At 42.7% G+C, this 24,967-nt stretch overlaps 1 protein-coding gene across 2 annotated transcripts in view; it reads left to right on the forward strand.

Annotated features, from left to right (window-relative positions):
• INSR (insulin receptor) overlaps positions 1-7,655 on the forward strand; it is a 153,260-nt gene extending 145,605 nt beyond the window's left edge. For both annotated transcript variants that reach the window (XM_051972544.1, XM_051972545.1), the window contains exon 22: positions 1,257-7,655. In XM_051972544.1, coding sequence (XP_051828504.1) covers positions 1,257-1,611 — 355 coding nt within the window. In that variant the 3' untranslated portion in view covers positions 1,612-7,655. The remainder of the gene's footprint in view (positions 1-1,256) is intronic.
• The last annotated feature ends 17,312 nt before the right edge of the window (positions 7,656-24,967 follow it).

The raw sequence follows: 24,967 nt of genomic DNA on the forward strand, positions 1-24,967 counted from the left end.
TGGAAATGTCTTTAGAGTTCTGGACTTGTGGTTCATCACTGCTGCATCAATGATCTCAAGTCTCTCCACATTGGTCTTCTCCATAGTGCTAGTGTCAGTCTGTAAATTGTTCTAGTTCTGCTCCTTTTGCTCAAACATAATTATGCAGATGTAGAAATAGAAACTCAGAGTATTTTAGTGACTTGTCTAGGATCATACAGCTAGGTGGTGCATCCTTAATTATTCCCATCTGGCAGAAGAGGCTGAGGTAGAATGAAAGGCTGAGAATGGAAAAGTGAGAGTTGGAAGAGGAGGCTGGTCTCCCTGGCTGGCCTTGTACAGAGGATGAAGAAAGGCTCATTCTGGTAAAGTGATTTGATACACATCATGTAGGTAGTAAGGGCATTGAGCCAGAATTCAAACCCAGGATCTCAGTCTCCAGATCTTGTTGCTTTTCACAAAATAGCCATACCTTTCGAGATGTTCATGGTCAATCAGAGTCTGGAATTCAAATCTAGCTTTCTTTACTTCCATGTTTCTTCCTTCTATGGGCTTAAGTTTTTTCCCTTTGTAAAATAGAGGGTGTCTTGGCTTATCTGTGTTTTAAGGGCCCTCCCAGCCCTGGAATCCTTGGTGTTAAGGGCCCTCTCAGCTCTGACACTGGGTTCTAAGGGCCCTCCCAGCTCTGACCTCCTGGGTTCTAAGGACCCTCCCAGCTCTGACCTCCTGGGTTCTAAGGGCCTTCCCAGCCCTGACCTCCTGAGTTCTAAGGGCCCTCCCAGCTCTGACCTCCTGTCATTTTGTGACTCTACCTCATGTCCCTACAAAGCCAGAATAACAGCCATTAAGTATTTCTTATTTTCAAATCTTGTATTTACTTTGCCCATGTTCACTCTTTCCTTGAATCTGGCTGGAGGCTGCCTCTTCACCCTTTCCAGAGGCTGGCCATCCCTATGGAAGCCTAGCAGCAGCAGCAGCAGAAAGGAGCCCCTTGGCGCCCACATGACCCCAGGTCTCTAGAAGCTCCTAGAGTCCTGGTTCTGTGTTTACAGGAAAGGAAGGGATCCCAGGAGGAGAGGCTTGGAGCTGGAGAGAAAACTCCACAACTGCTCCAACCCCCGTGCACCCTCTGTTTTCCTGATGAGGGAGCTAAGTGCTGAACTAACAGCCAAAGTCACAATATTATTAAGGGACCAAGGCAATATTTGAACTGAGACTTCCTCAGTGCCCATGCAAAGGTTATTCAGCCTGAAAAAACTCTCTGTCTCCTTTTCCAGGAACAGCCTAATGCAGATGTGCTGGCAGTACAACCCCAAGATGCGCCCCACCTTCCTTGAGATCATCGAGATGCTAAAGGATGACCTTCATCCCAGCTTCCGGGAGGTCTCCTTTTTTTACAGTGAGGAAAACAAGCCTCCTGAGAGCGAGGAGTTTGAGATGGACTTTGAAAACATGGAGAGCATCCCCCTGGACCCTTCTTCTTACTCGCAGAGGGATGAGGTCCTGGGGAGGGACAATGGGCCATCGCTGGGCCTTAAGGGGAACTATGAGGAGCGGATACCTTATACCCACATGAATGGGGGCAAGAAGAACGGACGCATCCTCTCCTTGCCACGGTCAAACCCTTCCTAACGTTTCCCTCTTGGGGATGAGTGTTTCGGGCTCCCCCTGGGGCTTTGATGTTCTCACCGGATGGACGGCCTGCCCCGCTCCGGGAAATCTCAGGATTCCTCTGATTGCTGCCACCGTGTGACTGACACACGACTCAGACCCTCCCCTCCTTCCCATTTCTCCCCCTTCTCGATTCTGTGCAGTCGGCCCAGTGATTCCGGCCACGTTCTTTCTGTCATACCTGGCTGTCTGTGGACCTCACTGTGAAACCCGTGTCCTGGGGCTGCCGGCCTTCTGGTCACCACCTCGCAAACGGGAAGCTCCGAGAGAAGTTGGCTGGCCGTGTTTGTGAGCACAGGACATTTTTGCCAGGGTCCAGGTTTCTTCGAGGAAAGCCCTTGTTTGTGGGGGGGAAAAACTTTCAAAAATGGGGGCAGGGGGAGCCAACCAACCAAACCACAAACGACCCATACTCAAATCCTTTTCCAGCAAAATTCCAGGCTTTTCAGGATGCTCCCCAGAAAACGTTTTTGTTTAAGACTGAAACATTTTTTAAGAAAAAAAAAAACACAAATCAGTTATGTTAGTTCCTCAGATTGACCAATAGCTGCTGCTCTCACACTTTTTCATGGGTCTCAAGCCCTTGATTGTGTGCGCTTGTGTGTATGTGTGCCCGTGTGAGTGTGCACACGTGTGTCTGTGTTGTGTCTGTACTTCCAGCGTGTCTCCCTCAGTGTATACACATCAATGGAAGACTCTTTTATCATTCTCACAGGGGCTTTGGACTCCTTAGGGGCATGTGCCTCTTTCTCCTCCTCTAGTTTGTGGGGGTGACTGTGCCCCCAAACCAATGGTTTTTTTTTATGAGACCGTCATGCTTATCCCTTCCCTCTCTCACTTTCTCGTTTATGTTTGGAGATTGCGTTTTCCGGGAGCCAGGATCTCTGGGGGTATAAGTGGAGAAAAGTGGGGTTCAACTTGAAGCTGGGGATCCTTTCAAGACCAAAAAAAAAGCCAGGAAAAAAGTCAGTTGGGTGGAGATCTCCAGCTCTCTCCTTCCCTTACCCCCGGCCATGGCAACCTAGAACACACCTTTGTTGGGTTTAGACATATTTAATTTTTTAAAGTTTTAAACATTAACTTCATCTAAATTATTGACTGTTTTTGATTCTTAGGTTTGGGCTTTTTTGGTCTGTGTTCTGCAGGTGTGGTTTCTGTGGTCTGAGAGTGAACTGATTTTAGCTGATCACAAGCCAAGGAGCCAAGAGGCATAAGTTGACTTTGTACTTGATGAGGCTTTAGAGATAGGTTCCTGATTTATTTCATTTGTGTGTGTGTGCGTGTATGTACGTGTGTGTGTGTATGTGTGCCAAGAGCTGTGAGCTGAAGCCTCAGTAGGGGCAGGTGTGATAGACACAGATCTCCTCTCTCTTCTCTCACTCCTCCTTCTGCTCTCTTCATCGTCCCTTCTCCTTTTCATCTCTTAGTGTTCCCTCTCTCCTAGCCTTTCCTCCCTTCTTTTTCCTCCTCTTATCTCCTTTTGCTCCCTCTTATTCTTTCTTGTTCATTTTCTTCTCCCCCTGCTTCACTCTCCATTTTTCCTGCTCCTGGACCCATCTCCCCTTTTCCTCCTTCTTGGATGCTCTCAAATATCCCTTTCATTCCCATATCTGTCCAGCTTTCTCTCTCTCTATTGTGTGTTTTCCATAAATGCTAGAGGAAAAGTATATAAATGCAGGAGGAAAGCCCTCCCGGCCCAAATACTCTGAAAAAACAACATAGACCCTCATTAACAAGTGTCTGTAGAGAGCATCTGAAGACAGATGTTCTATCCTGACCTGTGTCTTCTCTGCAGGGCAGATGGGGAGAAGCGGTAGCTTCCAAGGCTCTCCCAGATGGTGACTTGCTCCCTGGCAAAGGCTTCGCCTTTGACCAGCGCAGCTCCATCTTGACCTGGAGCTGGGCAAAGGTAGAGCCTGCTGGGTGGATGGTGAGGAGTGAAATACAGGCCTTAATGTCCATGTATTGTGGTTTATCTATGGCCCTTAAACCATAGCTGTTCCTCATTGGGTAACTATGGCAACTCGGAGCAGATACCATAATCCAGTTTCTCAGAAGGTTGCTCCCATCGATCGCCCCTGAGGTTGTGGTGGCATCTGCTCTCCCTTGACCACGCTCCCTTGCTTGCCCACTCGTTCTCAGGTGTTCCGTGGCCTGCAGGCTTCCGGATGCTGCTTCTCCCTTCCCAAAATTGTGATTAAGAACAGGATTGAGAAGTAATAATGATCTCCCCTCCAGCCTCATAACTTCTTGGTCAGGGATACAAGTGAAAAAGAAATCTGGACTATGCACGGGGGATTCCCCCTTGTACAGACAGCATGAAAGTGGTAGTCCTTGAAAGATTGTAGTGGGTTTGATTGGGCAAAAGTGCAAATGGAAGAGGGCATGCACTCAAAAGTCACCCTGAGGAGATCGAGGTAGGGCTTTGTGTTTTCCCTAGTAGCCTGTAGGTAGTAGTGAGTGGCTCAACACTACATTATCAGGAAAGAAGAGAGATGTATTCTCACATTTTTTCTAATTCAGAAAGGTTTTCTTATTAGGAAAATAAAATTTATTTATTTTAATATAATATAAATCACTGTAAAAATTTGTTTTCTTAAGAAATCAAAAAGTGTGTCAATTTTTATTGCTGAAAAATTTGCAGGAGGATGCAGTGTGATGATGTTTTTTCCTCTTCTGTCACAGTCTACCTCAGTCTTGTAAGGATGTCTTCAATGAGGGATGGGTTTGGACTGGAAGCAGCTTTGTCTGGCGCCAGTTTGAACCAGAATGATTAATGTCAGTGGATGGCAATGCTGGGGACCTACAGGAGCCAGTGTGGGCAGACTCAGTTAGAAAGATGTGGTCCCTCCTCATGTGATCTAATGAGTGGAATAGGGACCCCCATATGTGTTGTTCCCCCATTCCTCTTCTAACCTTTCCCCCAACCCCGTTATAAAATAGAATACCATTTCAGAATCGCCATAATTTTTTACCTTGCCATATGGCTCTAGTCCATGCTGTTTCTCCCAGGGAGACTCAGTAAGAGATTGCCATCTGAAATGAAGCATCCATGTCTCTCCTAGTTCCTACCCTCAGGAATGGATCCAATTCTTCCGTCAGAACTTTGTGGTCTCAGCCACCTGTTAGAGCCTCATGAGTACAAATCTGTTGTTTGGTTTGGTCATTTGGGGGGAAGTCTTCACGGGGGAGGGAGGGTGCAGAACTTACAAAGGTTGAGCTATTGCCATTGTTTAAAAAAAAATGTGTACTTTCCCCATTTGGGCCCCCAGGTGCACTTGGTGCTGGACCTCTACTCAAATGTACAACATGAATTTTTTTTTCCATCTTATTCTTTGGATGGAAGAAATGCAATTAAAAATGCTAATTTTTACAATGCAGCATATATTCAAAGAAAAAAAGAGGAAACTGGCACAGCCTGGATTGGCTATTAAGAGACCTTAATCTGACCTCTCTTGCCCCTCTAAAACACAGGACTCAGACTGTTCATTGGAGCAGGGTGACCATGTTCTGGGTTTAGCCTGTGAGGGCTGGGAAGCTCAATACTAATAGGAGTCTCTATACTCCACGGGCATCATAAAGTGCCAAAATCATTAACAGCTTGTTTTTTTTTTTTCCTTTCCCTAGTATTTTACTGTGCACAACAGAATTGCTTCAATCTGTCTCTCTCTTTCTTGAGTTGTGCATGTATGTGCTTGCACATTGTGGATATATGTAGCAAGGCTTGGTTAATGCAGATCTGTGAGGGAGAAGCTTATTAATGGAGTGAAGAGTAGGCAGAAATCTTGCAGAAAGCCAGTGTTTGCATCTTGTTGAGTGTGAACCTTTGGTCCTTGAGTGTGAACCCTTGGTCCTTGAGTGTGAACCCTTGGTCCTTGAGTGTGAACCCTTGGTCCTTGAGTAACCGGTGTGACAGCTACGTGGGTAGCTTCAGTGATAAGACTAAATCGGTGCTTCGGATGACCAGCTGTGGCTGAGACAACCCCAAGTTTGGTGTAGGTGTAGGGAAGAGGCAGTCCACTTAGCTTTAACCTTCATCTGGCTGTGAACAGGGAGAATCCTAGGGAAAAATTATTTCATCTGTCAAAAAAACAGAATTTTCTCTTCTTGGATCTGAAGGTTCCAACAAGAATGGGGAAGGGGATCTAAGAACTGTGTTTGGAGGAGGTCATGGGCTTGGATGTGCCTCTGATGAGATGTCCAGGCAGGGGACAGAGGAGGGGGGAGAAGAAGCAGGAGTGGGAAGGGAATTGTGCTTCGGCTGTATTCTCTCCCTAAGTCTCAGTGCCTAACTGGGTGACAGCTGGTAGACTTCAGCCTTAAACAGTTATTGTCCTCCGATCTCAGCATTCTACTGCATTCTCTCTCAGCTAACTTGGCCGTATTCAGCTGAGCTCGGCTGTGGAAAGCTTTGGCCTCTAATAGTGTGTGTGGGAAGCAGATTTACAGGGATTCTTGAGCTCTGATGGCCAGCTGGCTCGTTTAGTTTCTGAAAGGAGGGACTAAAGTTAACAAGTTTCCCTCAGGATAGGAGAAAGACAACTTTGAAAGATCCCTGAGACCAACTGATTATGGAGACTTCTGTCATTCTTCCTCAATGAGTTCTGGGCCGTAAATATTCTTGGATAGGGTTTCTCAGAGGCTTTGGTGAGCGGTGAAGAGAAGACTTCATCTTCCTGCTCCTTCGGGGGCCCAGCCCCAGTCACCTTGTACCAAATCCGGCCGAACTAAACCTCAGCCAGGTTCTTATTCCAGATGCTTTGGAATTCAGCTGGAGAAAGACGTGACGCTTTAGGGGATGATAAGATTCATTACAACTTTCTATATATTTCAGTTAGAACTGGTCTCTCTTGCTTGGCTCTCCCTAACTCTGGTGACTCGGAACCCTGAGTCCTTTGTTATTTTTCCAGTGTTTGATTGTATCTGTATAATTAAGACTCCCGTGGAAAGGCCCAAGAAAAAGATGGGATGGCTTCAAAGTGAAAATCAGTTTTTGCATTTTGAGTTGCTCAACAGCCCTTTATTCCAGTGGGAGGAGAGCCAGCCCTGGCTGCAGAGGGAGGCTTCTTTGGCCAAAGTAGCTGGGAAGGAAGAAGAGGCTGAATTCTGCTCTTCTGGTCATCCCCAGGTTAGCTCTGAAGTCTGCCTTACTCAGACTTTCATTAAGTCAGCAGTGAATGCAACAGAGTGGGAACTGGGAACGGGGATTCCACGCTGCCTACAAAACAGGCTCCCTTTGGCCTTAGCAGGAGAGTAGCTTTCCAGTCTAGTTAGAATGTATCGTGGGCCTCCCTGCCTTAGTAGATGGGTCCCACAGGCTGCACTTACCATTCCCAGCTATGGCCGTTGTGGGCTACCTAGCATCTGTCTGCTCCCCGAAAGTCTTGGGCCATACTTCTCCCTTTTGGGAGATTTCCCAGGCTTTCTTGCCAATGGATGACTGCGTCTGTCTTTCATAAAACTCGGCATTATATATGCTGAGAATGCATTGGTTTCTTGTGGGAAATAATTTTCAATGGTACCACTCACCTTTCCCCAAATTATCCAGGGTCTCTAAGTTCAGGGAGAAGAAGGAAGAGGAGATGATGGTACAGCTTAAGAGTTAGAGCAATGGTTTGTGAAGGGGCCAAATCTGGAAAGAGTACTCAGTGGGGTTTGACTTGGGGCCATTAAAAGGTGAACCAGGCTCCCAGTTGCCTCAGGAGTTCCTGAGAAGAGTCTAGAATGTGCTAGTTCCTCTTGCAGATGCCTCCAGCTTGACAATAATGTGTAAAAAGGATCAAATGTGCCATGGTTTAGAAAAAAAATTAAAAAAACTAAGAAAAAACTGAGAAAAACAAAACAAAAAAAAGCTTGATTACTTTTTTCAATGTTTTCATACAAAGAGCCAAGCAGTGACATGTACAGAGATGCCTTTGAATATATAAAAAAAAATCTTGCTGTGTGTAAACCATTGAACAATTAACTGTTTATATTAAAATTCTGAATAAATTATCGGAGAATCACTTTGGCTGTGCTGACTCTGCTCTGTGGCACTGGGCTCGCCATCGCTGCCTCTTTGGTAACCAGTGGTCTTTGTGAGAACTTTTTTTGTCAAGGAACAGTCAAGGGTGCAAAGAAAGAAGACTCTTGGCCCTCCTCTGAGGCTTGAGACCAGAAACTGATGCTGGGTAAGCAAACTTTCCTAATTATGAGCACCGGCCAGAAGTAGTGAGCACCTTCTCCCTTGCGGTATTCTAGTGGAAGTAACACAGTTTGATTATTAGACAAACTTCCTAATGATTGAGGATGCCCAGAAATGGAATCAGCAAACTCAATGAAAGAGCTTGGGCAAATATTTTTCTTTCTCTGGGCTTCAATCTCATCATCTGCAAAAGAAATAAGATTTGGAGTTTCTAAGGTAATAATGTAGCCTGTGGCCCAAGGCCCCCCAAGTCTCTAGGCTCCCAAAGATGGGGTCTAATATTGATGATTTACCCAAAACAGGGGTTTTCTCTCTGGCACATTATGCCCCCACCTAGAAATGATCCCCTAGCTCCTGAACAAGCACTCAGGGTAAACAATAGGTTTATTTTGGTATGGGACAGTATTTCACCACACAGAAAAAAAAGGAATTATAGGGGCGCATAAACAGCAAGTTAATAAATATTTATTAAGAGTTTACTATGGGGGCAGCTATGTGGTGCAGTGGGTAGAGCACCAGTCCTGAAGTCAGGAGGACCTGAGTTCAAATATGACCTAGACACAACACTTCCTGGCTGTGTGATCCTGGGAAAGTCACTTAACTCCAATTGCCTCAGCAAAAAAAAAAAAAAAAAAAAAAAAAAGAGTTTACTATGAACCAAGCAATCTGATAAATTTTGATAATACAAATAAATGCAAAAGAAAAGACAACCTTTGACCTCAAGGAGCTTCCAGTTCTGGAGGGGAAGACAGCACACACAAAAGGAGCTGAAAAGAGAGATGGAGAAGGTAGAGGTGGAGGGAATTATGCGATTCTATCTATAGTCTGTAGACTATAGGAGATTGGCCTGGTGGAAAATAGCCTGGGTGCAGTCTTTGAATGGAAGTTCTGGGAGAAGAGCCTTCCACTTACCAATGAACTAGAGGGGTCTCAGGGGCAGAAAGTACTTTCAAAGTGTGAGTTCCAGGGCTGAAGTGATACAAATACAGTACCTACAAAGCTTTGAGGAATTTGCAAAAATAACAATAATATTGTTAATTAATTCATTAACAGGCTTCTGAACAAACAGCACCCACCTGACCTACACTGTCTGAATCACTCAATGTAAAAGCAAATCTTAAAGCACTATATAAATTTTTACTATTATTAGAGGGGCGGCAAGAGCCAACTCATCTGCTTTCCCAAGTCACCCATCCTTTCCTTGTTCTTCCAGCTAGGCTGGAGAAATGGGAAGGAATAAAAAGGAAATTCCCTTCTTTCCCTAAGAAGCACATCCTTCAGATATCCCTTTCCTCTCTAGAAGGTCAAAACTTCAAATTCTCAAAGTTAGGACCACCTGAACTTGATGTCACAAATGATGTGTCCAATCACTCCAAGCTTGGTGCTGCATCCCACCTAGAATCCTACTGCCTAGGAGAACTAAATCCTAGCCCCCCTATGACACAGGAGGGTGGGCTTAAGGAAAATTGTCCATGAGCTCCCACTCAGGCCAAGTGGACAAGCACATGTCCCTTTCTGCCACTGCTGGGACTTTTACTGCTGTGCTTGCTGCCATCTCTTGGACTATGAAAGTATATTCTCAGGAACCTCTGATTGCAAGTGGGCAAAAAAGCACAGGTAACTCCCATGGGCCTGTGCACCAAAACCAGCCCCTTTCAGCCCATGCTGCTATCACTGAAACAGAGAAGGGAGAAACAAGAGTCCAAAAGGGACAAGCTGATCTGTCAATTCACTTTTAAAGAATTTTTGTGAAGGAAAAGCAGCTCCTCCAAGTGTACATCCATCTGAGTTCTAGCTGGTCAATGAACTTAGAAAGAATTCGAAAGAAAGAAAGAAAGAAAGAAAGAAAGAAAGAAAGAAAGAAAGAAAGAAAGAAAGAAAGAAAGAAAGAAAGAAAGAAAGAAAGACAGAGAAGAAAGAAAGAAAGTTCTCAATTTTCTCCAAGCAAGGAACCAGTGCAACATTTTCAATAGGGAGAGAGACATGTTTAAAGTGATCATGAAAAATCCTAGGCTTAGTCAGGAAGACCTTAGTTCAAATTCTGCTCCAGACATTTAACTAGCTGTGCTGTTCTGGCCAAGTCATTTCACCTATGTTTATCTCAGCTGTAAAAATGAAGATGATAATAACTTCCTAGAGCTGTTGTGATGAAAAAAATAAGATAATACATATAAAGTGCTTTGCAATCTGGAAAGTGCTATTATATTGTTGTTATTATTATTTGTTATTATCCTACTATATTCACTATTATTATGAGTTTACTGACTCCAGTAAAGCTGTTGCCCACAAACTTTAAAATTTGGGGAGTATTTTATTTCAATCATAATCATTTGAGACTCACAATAATAATCCTGTCAAATGGGTAAATCAGGTATTATAAGTAATTTTGTAGAAGGAAAAATTAAGACTCGGTCTTTGAAATATTATTCAGAATCACAAGGCATCCTAGTGGGATTTGAACCCAAAACTAAACAGTTCTGAGTCCAATACTATTTTTATTCCAACACTCTGAGATTCTATGAGGTGTCTGTATGAAGGGGAGCAAGTAAAGTATGAGCTTTGGATTCTGGGAGATAGGGGATTCAAATCCTACTTTGGGCATTCATTTGTCTGAGAGATCCTGGGAAACTCAGCTTCCTTGAGTTTCAATTTCTTCCTCTGTAAAATGACAGAGTTGGAATTGATAACCATTAAAATTCATTCCATCTTTAAATCTGCATGCTTCTCTCAGTCTCAATTTCCTCATTTGTAAAATGGGAATGATGATAGGACCTACTTTAAAAAGTCGTTGTCAAAATCAAATGAAATCATTTGCATAAAGTGCTTTGCAAACCTTAAAGCACTGTTATTATTTACTAATATGATCACTATATTATTATTCATTTCATTTATATATTTTTTATATATTTACATATTAATACTTTAACAAACAAAATCTATTTTGTTTCTATATTTATGCTTTATATTTTATATATTTTTTAGATTTTATGTAATTGATTGTTTTTATATTTATGCTTTATATTTTATATACTTATTTTAGATTTTATGTAACTGATATTTTATTTTATTAATACTATTTTATTTTTTATTATATTTATTATTATGTTGTTGTTTGCTATCCCCAGGATCTGCTCTGAAATGCTTTGACCTGGTCTAAGACTCAGGAAAAGGACTCAGGAAAAGTCCCAAAATATTTCTAAAAAGGAAAAAGAACAAGTATTTATTAAGCACCTACTAAGTGCCAGGCGTAGACAGGTATTATCTCGTTTGTTCTATCCAGAATTTAGCTGATTTAAATTGGCCTGGCCACTAAGAGAATTCCAAACCCCCTTGGGCTCCAAAAAAGTTTGATCCCCTCCCCTTCCCTTTCCCTGAGTGTCTGACCCAAATTCTTCCTGTCTGCTCAATGCTCTTGGAATGTCCCTCCAGTTTGGCCCCATCTTTCAAATTCCACAGACTGTTCCTCCGGAGGCTGATACAGCTAGTTCCTCTCCTGCCCTGCCCAGGCCCCTAATCCAGGCCCACCCAGGACCAACCAAGGTCTGAGGACCAAGTCCAAGAGGATCCCAGGGAAATCCCTTACCTCAGAAAGTACAACAGTCTTAGACTAGAAGTGAGAAGCTCCGGATTAGAATTCTACCTCAGATACTCATCTAATGACCCAAGACAAGTCAAAAGCTCTTATGTATTATTAATATTATAATACATAATGGTTATATTATATTGATTATATATAATTAAGCATATTATAGTATTTTATATAGTATATTTTAAATATAATATTTGTATAATACATTATATATAATTATATATATTACATAATATAGTATATTTTATTAATTATAATATTCTATATTATTCAATTACTCTTGCCATTTACTATTGCTACTGCTTAGTCTCCCAGGATTTTTGTGGAAACATATTATAAACCATATAATATTATGATAATGTAATCTATTAATTTTTTTTACTGTTAGTAATAATAATTTTCTTGCCAAGGATGGTAATTCCATCAAATAGCCTTCTTTGATTCTTTCCAGGCTAAAAAACTCTTTCCCTGGGGTTGCTACAGGTAACTAGATCACCAAGGCCAGAGCCTTTTTCTCAGTCCTTGATTTCCTCCCAAATAGAGTTTGTTGAGTGAGAAGATATTCACTGTAATAAAATGATATCTAAGTGTGGTGGTGCTCACCTGTGATCCCTGCCCCTGGAAAAGGCTCCTGTGGATGGATCCCTGCTTGAGTTCTGAGCTGCAGGAGTGCTGACACCAATGAGGTAATAAAGTAACTCTGATCAAGGCAGGGGTCCAAAGCTATTATAAACAATCCATAAAGAAAAGTGCTCTCCATTTCCACTACTTTTGTTGTTGTTGTTGTTTTTTGGGGGAGGGGTTGAATTTTACTTTTTTTCCTTTTTGATCTGCTTTTTCTTATACAACAAGATAATTGTATAAATACATATGCCTATATTGGATTTACATATATTTCTACCATGTTTAACATATATTAGATTACTTACCATCTAGGGGAGAGGGTGGGAAAAGGGGGGGAAATTAGAACACAAATTTTGCAAGGGTTAATGTTGAAAAAGTATCCTTGCATATGTTTTGAAAATAAAGAGCTTCAATAAAAAAATAAAATTAAATAAAATTATAATTAAAAAAGAAAGAAAAGTGCTCTCCACCTCCAGAGAGAAGACTGAGGAATTCCCAATGCATGTTGAAGCAGACTTTTATTTAAGCTTTCTTTATTTTTTCCTGTTTTTTGGTTTGTTTTCTTTTGTAACTAAGTTTTGCATTGAACTGCTTGCCTTCTCAAGAAAGGGAGAGGATTTGGAGAAAGGAAGAGAATTTGGAATTCAAAATTAAAAAAAAAAGAATATGAATTTTTTTACATGTATTTGGGAAACACTGGACGAAATCAATAAAAAAATTTTAAAAATAAGACTAAGGCTAATAAATGGATGAAGCCCCTGGGAGGCTGCCTAAGGATAGGAGAACCAGCTCAGATGGGGGGGAAAAAAGAGTCAGAGGCTTCCATGCCAGTTAGTACTAAGACAGACAAGTAAGCAGAAGCTACAATTCCAGTTCAGACAAGATAGGGAGAAATCATTCTCAAACTCAAAATAAAATTACGTTTCTAAATCATAAGAGCATTCTCAATTCATTCTCACTATGAGGAAAGCAGGACAAGAACGGTTGTTATCCTATTTTGCAGACAGGGAAACTGAGGCCCCAGAGACCAGAATGGACTTGCCAAGCTCACATTGGTCCACAAGAACCATAGTTGGTCCTTGATTATAAATCCATCATACTCAACAATATCAGCAAGATTATGTGAAGATCAACTGTGATGGACTTGGCTCTTTTCAGCAGATAATTCCAATAGACTTGGGATGGAAAAAGCCATCCAAATCCAAAGAGAGAACTATGGAGACTGAATGTGATGAAAGCATGATATTTCCACCTTTTTTGTTTGTTTACTTGCTTTTTCTTTCTCATGTGTTTTTTCCTTTTGGTCTGATTTTTCTTGCACAGCATGACAAATGTGGAAATATGTTTAAAAGGATTGCATTTATTTAACATATATCAGATTACTTGTCTTGGGGAGGAGGAAGGTAAAAGAGGGAGGGAGAAAAATTTGGAACATAAAGTCTTACAAAAATGAAGTGTTGAAAACTATCTTGACATGTATTTGGAAAAATAAAATGCTGTAGAGAAAAACAAAAACAAACCTGCCATACTCTTCCTTCTACATTAATGGGACTAGCTCTGGTTTACATCTTCCTGTCTCCTAAGGATCCCTGCCTTTGACCCTCTGTGCCTTCCCTCATCCCTGCCAATCTTCTCACTGCAATAAGAAAGTGAGACATCTCCCTCCAAGGGCTACCTCATAACCATCCAGGAGCTCTCAGGTTTTCTGGCCTGAGGGCTTCCCCATGAAGCACTTAGATATGGAAGCACACACCCCAACACGGAATCCCCCACAAACCATTCTGAGTTGTATTTGTTTATGGGTGCAGACTTTTGTATGTACATATACAATTTGGATAGAGCAATGGATGTGGAGTCGGGAAGAGGTGAATTCAGATCCTGCCCTAAATACTTGGTGGACTGTTTCCTTATCTGTAAAATGGGGATGATAATAGCACCTACCTCACAAATTGTGATGAGGACCCAATAAGATAATATATGGAAAGCTCTTTGCAAACCTTATAATGCTCTGTAAGTATTAGCAATTGTTACTCTATGTGCATGTCCTGGATGCACAGATGAGGGTGTCTGCTATTTGACTATCTAGGGAAGTCCTAGTGAGGAAATGCCTTTCACCCATGCAGAACATCAAGACCTCTGCTGCTTATAAACATTAACTCTGTGGGTTGGCACTTTCTTCCCGTACATAGTCTTAGAGGGTTGGGGGGAAGGGGAAGGCAATGAGAAGCTAGAGAACCTTTTATGTGTCTTTATGGGCCAAAAATGGTACCTGAAACTGAATTTGTACCCAATTATATACAGCCCTCCACACATCCCTGCTGTGGGTGTGGGCTTTGGGGGGGGGAGGGGGCTGTGTGTATCACGTGTACAGGTGACTTTCTAATGTCTGTTTTTCAGCCTGGGTTGGGGTTTATGTGTGAGCACATGTTAGTGAGTGAGTGTGTGCCTGTGGTTTCTGAAATCTGTTTTTCAGTCGTGTGTCACAGGAAGCTGTTTGGGAGGGTAACAGGCCCCAGGGGCTTGGTTCCTCTAGAGCCCCCTCGGTTTGCTCCACCCTCGAACCCCTGATTTGCCACCTGCCGCACCCCAAGAGACAGGATGAAGGGGAGAGCAGCTGTATCTGTGGCAGCCTTTACTATGCCCAGAGAGAGAGAAAGCAGAGGGCGCAGGATCTGACCTGGCCAGCTTAGAGAGCTGCATGGCTACAGAAAGAGGGAACTTGCAGGTCGTAGCAGTGAGAAAACAGGCCAGCAGAGCCCCAAGCTGTGGGGTGTAAGGCTGAGGAAGGCTGGGGGGGAGGGGAGAAGAGAGGAAGGAGGGAAGTGGAGGAGGGGAGTGCTCATGAGGAAGGTGGGGGGGGGAACAGTGCCTTTGTCATTTGGAAAAGAGGAAGTTTGGTAGGGGTGGGTCAGCCCTGTGGTTAGGTACCCTTTCCCCAAACCCAGATGAACGATGACTCGGTGGACCTCTGCTCTGAAGAATGTAGGGGGGCAGGACTCACTCCATGGGCCCCTTGAGATTTTTGTGAGGAGCAGGAATACTCCTCAATGCAAGGTAAGTACCGAATCGAGAGAACGAGCATCTGGATGGAGGCAGTTACCGGGGCAAAACCGCTGAGATGGAGATGTTGAACTGTAGGGCAGTTATAGGGGCACTGAAGGCTTTTGGCTGTGCCCTGGGAGGGAGTGCAGAAAGTGGATGTTGTGGGGCCTCTGGGGAGAGGAAAGACAGTGTCAGAATCTTTTTAAGACCCAGAGAGAGGACTGTGGGAACTGAATGTGGATCCCAACATAGTATTCTCACTCTATTTGACATTGTTCACTTGCAATTTGTTTTCTTACTCATTTTCTTTCCGTTTTTATCTGATTTTTCTTGTGCAGCAAGAGAATTGTATAAATATATTTACACATATTGGATTTAACATATTTTAACATGTATGACATATATCCGATTGCTTGCCATTTAGGGGAGGGGTGAGGAGAAGAAGGGGAAAATCTAAAACACCAGGCTATGCAAGGATCAATATTAAAAAATTATCCATGAATATGTTAAAAAAAATCTTTTTAAGGCATCTCTCCCAAAAGATTGTGAGCTCTTGGAGCTGGAACCATCTTTTGCCTTTTTTTTATATCTCCAGCAGTTAGGACAGTGCCTGACACATAGTAGGTGCTTAATAAATGGTTATTAACTGACTTTGTGGTCTTTAGCCAGGATAGACTGGAGGCATCTCTGGGGAATCGAGACTCTGAAGAAGAACTGACATTTGGGGACTAAAAGCCTTGGCACTGGCTTTTGTGGATGGCTTATGCACTAAGAGATCTAAGTTGGCCCTGAGCTTTTGGGAGGTAAAAGATCTAGTTGGATTCTGAGATTGATCCTCTGAGGCTCATCAGGAGAGACACTGTGATTCCCAACTGCTATTTATGACCAAGAGGGCTACAGACATGAGAAAAGGAATGGGAATGGGTTAGGGATGGCTGGGGGGAGGAGGTATTTCTGATATTTCCCAGCACCGTAGGGGACATGCTATGGCTTCTGGGTATCAATATCATTCTGGTCCATGTCTGTCTCAGGCTGGTGTACCTGCCTAGCCTTTTCAAGCTTGCAGAGGTCCTTCTGACCTTGACTTAATTTTGACACAACCCAAAGCCAAGGTAGCCGGATACAGACTGGGGAGAAAGAACAGCTGTGGGTGCAGGGGTGGGGTGGTCTCTGGAGCACCCAGCCTCGAGAAGGCCCTGGGACAGTGTGTTCTAAAACAAAGGGCAATGCATTTTGTTCAAAACTCTAGTTCCGATCCTCTCTGCAACCTGTGTGGTCTCCAGCAACTCAATGAATCTCTTTGGTCCTTGGTTCTTTCATTTATAAAATGAAAAGATCCATCTTGAGTTCTTTCTCAGCTCTCAAAGCCATATTAAATAGACATCTAAGTTCCTTCTCATATTTTCTTCATTTAATGTAGATTGACTCAGTAAGGTGGCTCAAGGGATAGTTTTCTCTTATTGCTATAGCTAACATTGATCTCGTTGGGAATGCTTCTAGTTTATCTCTATTACATATGATGTTTCTCATGGTTTTAAATAGATGCTACTGATCATTTGAAGGAAAACTCCATTTATTCCTATGCTCTCTAGTGTTTTGAATAGGAATGGGTGTTGGATTTTGTTCAGATGCTTTTTCTACATCAATTCAGGAGATAGTCAAGTGGTGGACCTGGAGAGAAGATTTGACTTCAAATCTAGCACTGACAATTATTAGCTGTGTGCTTGGAGCAACACTGGATTCTTAATTTCTATTTTCTTCAGTTTCCTTCATAGTAAAATGGAGATAATTATAGCACCCACTTCCCAGGGTTGTTATGAGGATCAAATGAGGTAATATTTGTAAAGCACTTAGTACAATGCCTGGCACATAGTAATTAGTCTACAAGTATTCTATAAATATTATTATTATTATTAGCACAGTGCCTGATACATTGTTGTTATTGCTCAGCCATCTTTCAGTTGTGTCCAACTCTTTGTGACTCCCTTTGGAGTTTTAAGCTCTTAATAAATACTTTCTTTTCTTCTTCCCTCCCTTTCTCCTTCCTTTCTTTCCTTCCCTTCTCCCTGCTTCCTTCCTTTTTTTCTTCCTCCTTCCCCTCCAAAGTGAGTACCCTGAAAGCTGCCACAGATTCAAGGAACTCTATGACTCAGCATCTATTCAAAACTGCAATTCACATGTGTATACATATGTACCCCCAATTATGTTTCTCTTTTATCAGACATACCAGAGAACATATTAATTCAAAATATCATATTGTGATTCTTTAATGTGGAAGTTTCTAGATCTTGGGTTATCCTGATTGTGGCTCCTTGATATTTGAATTGTTTCTTTCTGGCTGCTTGCAGTAATTTTGCCTTGAATTGATAATTCTGGAATTTAGCTACTATATTCCTTGGAGTTTTCATTTTGAGATGTCTTTCAGAAGGTAATTGATAGATTCTTTCAATGACTATTTTACTCTCTAATTCTAGGATATGCAGGCAGTTTTCCTTGATGATTTCTTAAAAGATGCTGTCCAGGCTCCTTTTTTTCATTGTGGCTTTCAAGTGGTTCAATAATTCTTAGATTGTCGTTTTAGAATCTATTTTCCAGATCAGTTGTTTTTCCAATGAGGTATTTTGCATTTGCTTCTATTTTTTCATTTTTAAAAATTTTGTTTGATTCTTGATGTCTCATTGAGTCATTCACTTCCATTTCTCCAATTTTAATTTTTAGTGAATTATTTTCTTAGTTAACTTTTTTTACCTCTTTTTGTATTTGGCCAATTGCACTTTTAAAGGAGTTGTTTTGTTCAATGTATTTTTTTCCATTTTGTTAATTTTTTTTAAGGAGTTGCTTTCTTTTTCCATTTCACCAAATTTATTTTATTTTTTTGCTGAGGCAATTGGGGTTAAGTGACTTGCCCAGGGTCAGACAGCTAGGAAGTGTTAAGTGTCTGAGATCACATTTGAACTCAAGTCCTCCTGACTTCAAGACTGGTGCCAAATTTATTTTTTTTTAAAGAAATTATTTTGTTCAGTGGATTTTTTTTCCCATTTTGCCAAATTTGTTTTTTAAGGAATTGTTTCTTCAGGCAGGTTGTTGGCTTTTTTCTCGAATTTATCATAACTCTCTTGCATAGTTCTCATTTTTTTTCCTTCTATCTCTCTTTTAAAATCTTTTTGAACTCTTCCAAGAAAGCCTTTCCATATCTCCCTTTGAGGCTTCATTTGAAGGCATTTTGCCTTTGTTGTCTTCTTCTGGGTTTGTGTGATATTCTCAGTCTCTATTATAAGCTCTTTTTGGTCAGAGATCTTTTTTGCATTTTTGCTCATTTTTAAAGATTGAGGTCTGTTCCTAAGGCACATGAGAGATTGATTCAAGTTTTATTTGCAAGGTGACAAGGACTTCTCACTTACTGTGCTGGGACTGGTGGTGTGCTACAGGCTTCCCCATCATGCTAAATGAGTTGGCCCAGTCCTGTCTGTTATTCTGGGGGTTGGGGGTTCTCAATTTGCCTTCTGTAGTTGCTTTGGTGGTCTCACAGCTGATCTGTTGATCCATTGGCCTTCTGAACCAAGGCAATGTAACCAATGCTGCTGTATTTTGGTTAAGAGCCTTCCACTAGATTCCTCGATCAGAGCCCCCAGTGCCAGGCCTACCCCTCCTCCCACTGGACCTCCCCATACCATGTTCCTCCCTGCCCAATTGAGACAGATCTTTCCTGAAGTCTTTCCAAGATATTTTAGGCTGGAAAATTATTACACTCCGAATATTTGTGGGTTCTGTCACTCCAAAATCCATTCAGAGGCTTGATCTAGTGTTGATTCTGAGGGAATCTGGGGAGAGTTCAGGCAATGTCCTGTCTATTCTCTGCCATCTTGGTTCCACCCCGCTCCACTCAGAATACATTAATTCAAAGCAAAAGACATATAACTTAAAAGCTTAGCAAGATAAGTGACAAAGAAAATCCCCCCACACCCAGAGGGGCACATTATCCCACCACCAGAGAGGGTACATAAGTGGCCAGGAAATCCCTGTGGAAGAAGGCACTTTCAAAGTCAAGGCAATTCATGCTCTTTGAGATTCTTTCCAGCTGGAACCTCCTTCTATCTCCAATGCTAATTTTTTTTTTGCTGTGCTGAAAGCTGCAGATGTCTACTGCCATGCATTTTCTCTCTTGCACTACTATTTGCTTACTCTTTGCTGAAATGCCATCTGCTGGTTCTCCATTGACTTGTTCTTGCTAGGTGGTTTAATGGAATAGAGCACCCAACTTCTTGCCATCAGAAAAATCTGAGTTCAAATCTGACCTCAGATACTTGGCTGAATGATTTAGGGCAAGTCTCTTGACCTCAATCTGCCTCTATTTTCTTATAAAATGAGCTGAAAAAAAATGAAAAACCACTTTAGTATCTTTGTCAAGAAAACCCCAAATGGGATTATGAAGAATAGGTCACAATTGAAATGAATGTACAACAAAAAACTCTGAATTTTGACTACAAAATTTTAATATTACAAAATTACAATGAAGTTTTCATTAGGTGATGTGAATTCTTTCTTTCTAATTCATCCTTCTAATTTATCCTCATCTGTTTAATCTAGCTGAAAAATCTGGGTAGTTTTCCTTTATCATTTCTTGAATTATATAAGGTTTAAGCTCTTTTTTGTTTATGGCTTTCATGTAGTGCAGTGATTCTTAAATTATCTCTCATGCTTCTATTTTCCAGGTCAGTTGTTTTTCCTATCAGATATTTTATATTTTTTTTCAAACTTCTAACTTTTTTCTTATTATTTCTTAACATCCCATGGAGTCATTAACTTCCATTTAGTCAATTCTAATTTTCAAGGATTTATTTTCTTCAGTAAGATTTTGTACCTCTTTTTACCAAGTTATTAATAGTCTTCTCATATATTTCTTGCATAAGCTCTTATTTCTTTTCCCATTTTTTTTTACTCATCTAATTTGGTTTTTAAAATCTTTTTTGTTTGTTTTTTCTTTGTCTAGCTTTTCTAAGAATTCTTGTTAGGCTTGTTTCTAATCCACATTCTTCTTTGAGGTTTTCTTGTAGATATTTCCAAGTCATTATCTTCTTCAATATGTATGTCTTAAGCTCCTTCGGAGATTACATTACTTAGCCCCTGCTCATAACCACCAGATGCAGAGTATTCTTCTCTCACAGGATGAAGTCCCTGCATCTGGAATCCTATGATAAGATTCACCCTATGACCCATACGGAGATTCAGGCCCTTCTCAAAGTCTTCCAACAACTGTCCAGTGAGAAAGTAGCAGCTTAGATCTGTTTCCTATTTTCCTAGATTTTTTTTCTCCTAACAATAAAAGTCTCTAACTCTCCCTAGTTAATCAATCACCTCACTGCCAAAAGCTGGCAATTGTGCTTCATCAGTTTTCTGGAATTGTGATTCATCTTTGCATTGATAAGAGTTCTTAAGTCTTTTACAATTTCTTCTCCTTTTCTCCTTCTCCTACTCCTTCTCTTCTTCTTCTTCCTTCTTCTCCTCTTCCTCCTTCTTCTTCATGCTGCTGCTTCTCCTCCTCCTCCTCCTCCTCCTCCTCCTCCTCCTCCTCTTCCTCCTCCTTTCTTTTAAATGGCCTCAGTCTAGTGCTCTCTACCTATGGGACTGTGTGAGTCACTAATTCTCAGACAAAAATGTTCTAATTTTTTTACATCACGGACCCCTCTGGCAACCTGGTGCAGTCATGAACACCTTCTCAGATTCATGTTTTTAAATACATAAAAATTAAATATATGGGATTGCAAAGGAAATCTATTTCTACTGAAACATAATTATTAAAGGATATTTTAAAAACCCAATTCCATGAGCTCCAAATTAAGAACCTCAGTTCCCAGAGCACTTTGAGCTCTGATGTCCACTAGCCAGTGATCCCTCAATAATTTAATTATTGGTGATGAATCCCAGAGAACATCTTCCTTCCAAATGGGACTTTCATCACCTTAATTCACTGGGGCGGGGTGGGACTAATGGTGGAATATGAGGCCTTCCTTTGATACCAACATGGGCAAGCACCTGTGCTTCCTCTCAGAGAGTTGGCCCTTCTCATAGGCTCTTGGCCAAATGATGTGGCCGAGTCCCTTAGAGCTGGGGAACGTTTTGGGGCTTTTCTGCCACCAGGTGGCAGGACTGGACCAAAATACGAGGTCTGCCTCTTGGCTTGGCCAATGGTAAGACCCCAGGGGCCTTGAAGCAGTCCCCGCTTGTCACTGTTCATTGGGTCCTTAGAAATGGTTTACTCTAACCATTGGGTCCACTTCCCTTTTTAGATAAATGGAGGCACGGGGAAGGAAATTGTTTAGCCCGAGGCCACCCAGAAGGTTAACTGGGGTCTAAGTCTTGGCCTGTCTATTCCCTATTACCAACCCCCCTCAACCCCCTGAGAATGAGGGAAGGCTTTTTCTGGGCTCCATTCCCAGGGTGGGAGGTACTCCTGGCTCCTGCCTTCCCCTAGCCCCTGTTTCTCAAGTCAGAAGACCAAGTGTGGGAAGCTGAGGTTCGGAGTGAGTGGTAGGGAATCCAGGGCAGGGTTGATGGAGGGTCATCCTTTGAAGGTCACTTTGGCAGATTGAGGAACACTGAGTAGCCCAGGGCTCAGGGCCAGCTGGGGCCTCAGAGTAGCTCAGGTGGGAGCGTTCCCTCCCCCAGCATCTATCTGCCTCTGGCTTTGACTCCCATCAGCTGATCCAGGCGGGCTGAGCAGGCGGTGGCGTCTCCACCCCCCTACCCCCCTCTTGGCAGCCCCTGTTCCAGGGCTGCAGCCCGAGCTAGAGCAGCCACTGTCTAGAGCTAGAGCCGGCGCTGTCTACCGAGTCCTTTCAGTTTCTGCAGGCAGAAGTTGCTCTTAGCCTGGCCCCATCCCAGTCCCCAGGGGGAAGCCTGATGGCGGACTCTATGCTCAATCACTCCTGGCCCTCTTTCTCAAAGCTGTGGATGAAGAGATGGACCTTCAAGAGAGGTACGGGTTGGGGGAAAGAAGCCTGGTACTTGGGGCATGAAGGAACACCCCATTAGTTCTGGTACAGACGCCAGCCTAGTACCCATGGATGGCAGCGAGCATCTATTTACTTGAATTGTGTCTTCTTGTTCAGTGGGAACTTTGGGCTCCTTCATCTCTGGAAAAAGACATTGAGAAGGAAGAGCTCGGAATAGGCTAAGATCATTTGCGAAAGCCAGGCCGGGGTTGGTAGACTTCCTGGGTCCTTGTGCCCCCTCTGGACTTGGGTGGAAGAGGGGGATGGAAGGAGGAGTCCACAGAAGATTATCCACACTATGCATGTGTCCTTATCCCTGGCTTCTGGGGCAGACTAAGTCCCATGTTGTAGTCTGAGGACCTCATCTGCTCTTTTGAGCTTGAGAAAAGCCCTAGGTCTCCCTAGGACTCCCTAGGCCTGTCCATAGTTGTGGCTGAGGTTGTAACCTACTCACTCGTGAGGGAGAATAGCAGAAAGAGGGCTGGATTCAGAGGAACTGATTTCAAATTCAGATCCTTGCTCAGACTACTTGTGTTTCCTCCAATGAGCTCAGGGCCGTATCTTCTTCATTTGTAAAATGTAAAAAGAAATCTTTTCCATCTCTACACCTATGATTCTATGACTTGAATCTGACCAATTCCATTCCTCCCTCAGTGACACTGTCTTTTCTGGATTTCTTTTCAAGGGGTGGTGACTACTTTCCAGAATTATTCCTGGGAGCCTGGTCCCAGAAGTCATTTGGGCAAGTCACGGAGGTGGGGCAAGGGAGTGCAGTGGAGAGATCATTAGTCTGGCTTACTGTGTGACCTTGTCAAATCTGTTTCCCATATGTAAAGTAAAGCTATTGGGCTAGGTGACCTCTTGGAATTTATAAAATCATAGGTTTGGGAGCTAGAAAGGAGCTCAAGAAATTATCTAACCCAACCTCTCTTAGCTCTGACATCCTGTCTGTGAATCTTCAGGCACGGGACTTGAGCCCCTCCCCTGGTGGCTCAGCCAGAGCTTTCAAAGTATGTGCTCTGAACCCACATCCCGGGATGAGCTTTTCTGTCTCTGATTTATTCAAGACTTTCTATTCTAGCACAGAGGAAGTGTTTTATGAGATCTCCCCCCTCCCTGGCCAAACACTGACAGTATAAATCAGCAGGAGAAAACGAGGCACCTCTTTGGAGATAGCAATGTCCTTCGTCTGAGAGTTACATTATCAGGGAAAGGGGATGAGAAAGGGTTAAACACCTACTGTGTGCAGGACATTGTGGGGATCAGTTGGCACAGGAGACAGAAGTCAGCACAGAAGGAGATGAGACAAGACAAGGGTTGGTTATAACAGGAGTGTGAATGGTCAGTGGGAATGGGACAGGATGGGATGGAGGGACTTAGTGGCTGGTGGGAAGGGGGATGGGACAGGACAAAAACAAGGTCAGTCAGAATAAGGGTGAGAAGTCACTGAGGAAGGGTTTAGGCCAGGCCAGAAAGGGGTCAGTTAGATAGGTTAGGAAACCCAGGCTAAGGTAATGCAGAAATAAACAGAGCTTCCTGGCACATGTTTTCCTCCTTAGTAATGCATTCCTTCCCCCTGGAGCAGGTCAGTGACTAATGCTGAGTCCCCCTGCCCCCTCCCCTCCACTTCCCGACAGCACCTTCCATCAGGCCCCAAGCCTGGCACGTCTGGTCCCGTCAGACCTTGCTGCGTTTACACCACCCATCCAGCCCTGTGCCCTTGTGTGAGAAGGAGGGAGGGAGGAGCGGGACTGATGTCACTCAAGGCTGTGACTTCATGGGCTTGCCAGTCCAGCAAAGTCTAAATGGTCGGTCACTTAAGGTGCTTCATTTTCACCTTAAGTTTGATCCCACAAGTAGGTCCCTGAGAGCCCTCACAAAAATACCTCAGAGTATTTTTTCCAGGCAGAGCTGGAGTTGGAGACATACACTAGTGTCTCAGAGAGCATGACTTTGTCTTTCTGGGCCTCAGTTTCCCTTTTTAGCAAAATAAAAAGGTGGTCCATGAGCCTTCTGCTTCCAGTTGTGACAGGCAAAAAAGGATGCAAGGGGGTGGGGGGGACTTTTGGTTGCCTAAGAGGACACTGAGCCCTTTCTTTCCCATAGCTACATCCTCAGAGGTTACTCCATCTTTTTGTCTTGTCTTGGAAATAAAGATTTAGGTCCTTTGGAGAAATTGTGAATCCCACCACTTCCTCTTCCAGACCTGAGGAGCAGCCAGTGGGGCAGAGGGTAACCAGAATAATGATCAGTTTGGATCTGGAAACTGGAATTGCATGAAGAGTGGAGATTAGATTTGGTGATAGATGGAGATGGAGTTGGGATTAGGAATAAGAGAGGGTGGGGACACAGAGAAAGGGATTAGGGTGGGCTAAGAAATTGAGACCAGAGATAAGATCAGAGATTTAGAGCCAGAAGGGAAGCTAGTAAATCCAACCTCATAAATTTATGGATTTATAAATTTATGGATGGGGAAACAGGCAAACAGGGTTAAATGACTTGCCTTGGACCACACAGCTAGTACTATGATTTGAACTCTGCTTTTCCTGACTCCAAGCCCAGCACTTTATCCACTGGGCCATCCAGCTCCTTCTTGAGAATGGATTTTGGGGTATAGGAATGGTTGAGCTGACATCAAATGAGGTTAAGAATAGAGATGGAGATTGGGTTGAAGAACTAGAGATTGGGGTTAGAATTAGAATTGGATTGAGAATTGGGGAGTAGATGGGGAAAATCGGAAAATCATAGATTTTATTGGAACAGACCTTAGAAGTCATAGAATGTCATCCCCTCGCTTTACAGATGAGGAAACTGAGGCATAAAGAGGTTAAGTAACACATCTAATAAATCTTTGAAATGGGAATTGAATCCATATCTTCCTGATCC

Source organism: Antechinus flavipes, chromosome 1, assembly GCF_016432865.1.
Source record: "Antechinus flavipes isolate AdamAnt ecotype Samford, QLD, Australia chromosome 1, AdamAnt_v2, whole genome shotgun sequence".
NCBI lineage: Eukaryota > Metazoa > Chordata > Mammalia > Dasyuromorphia > Dasyuridae > Antechinus > Antechinus flavipes.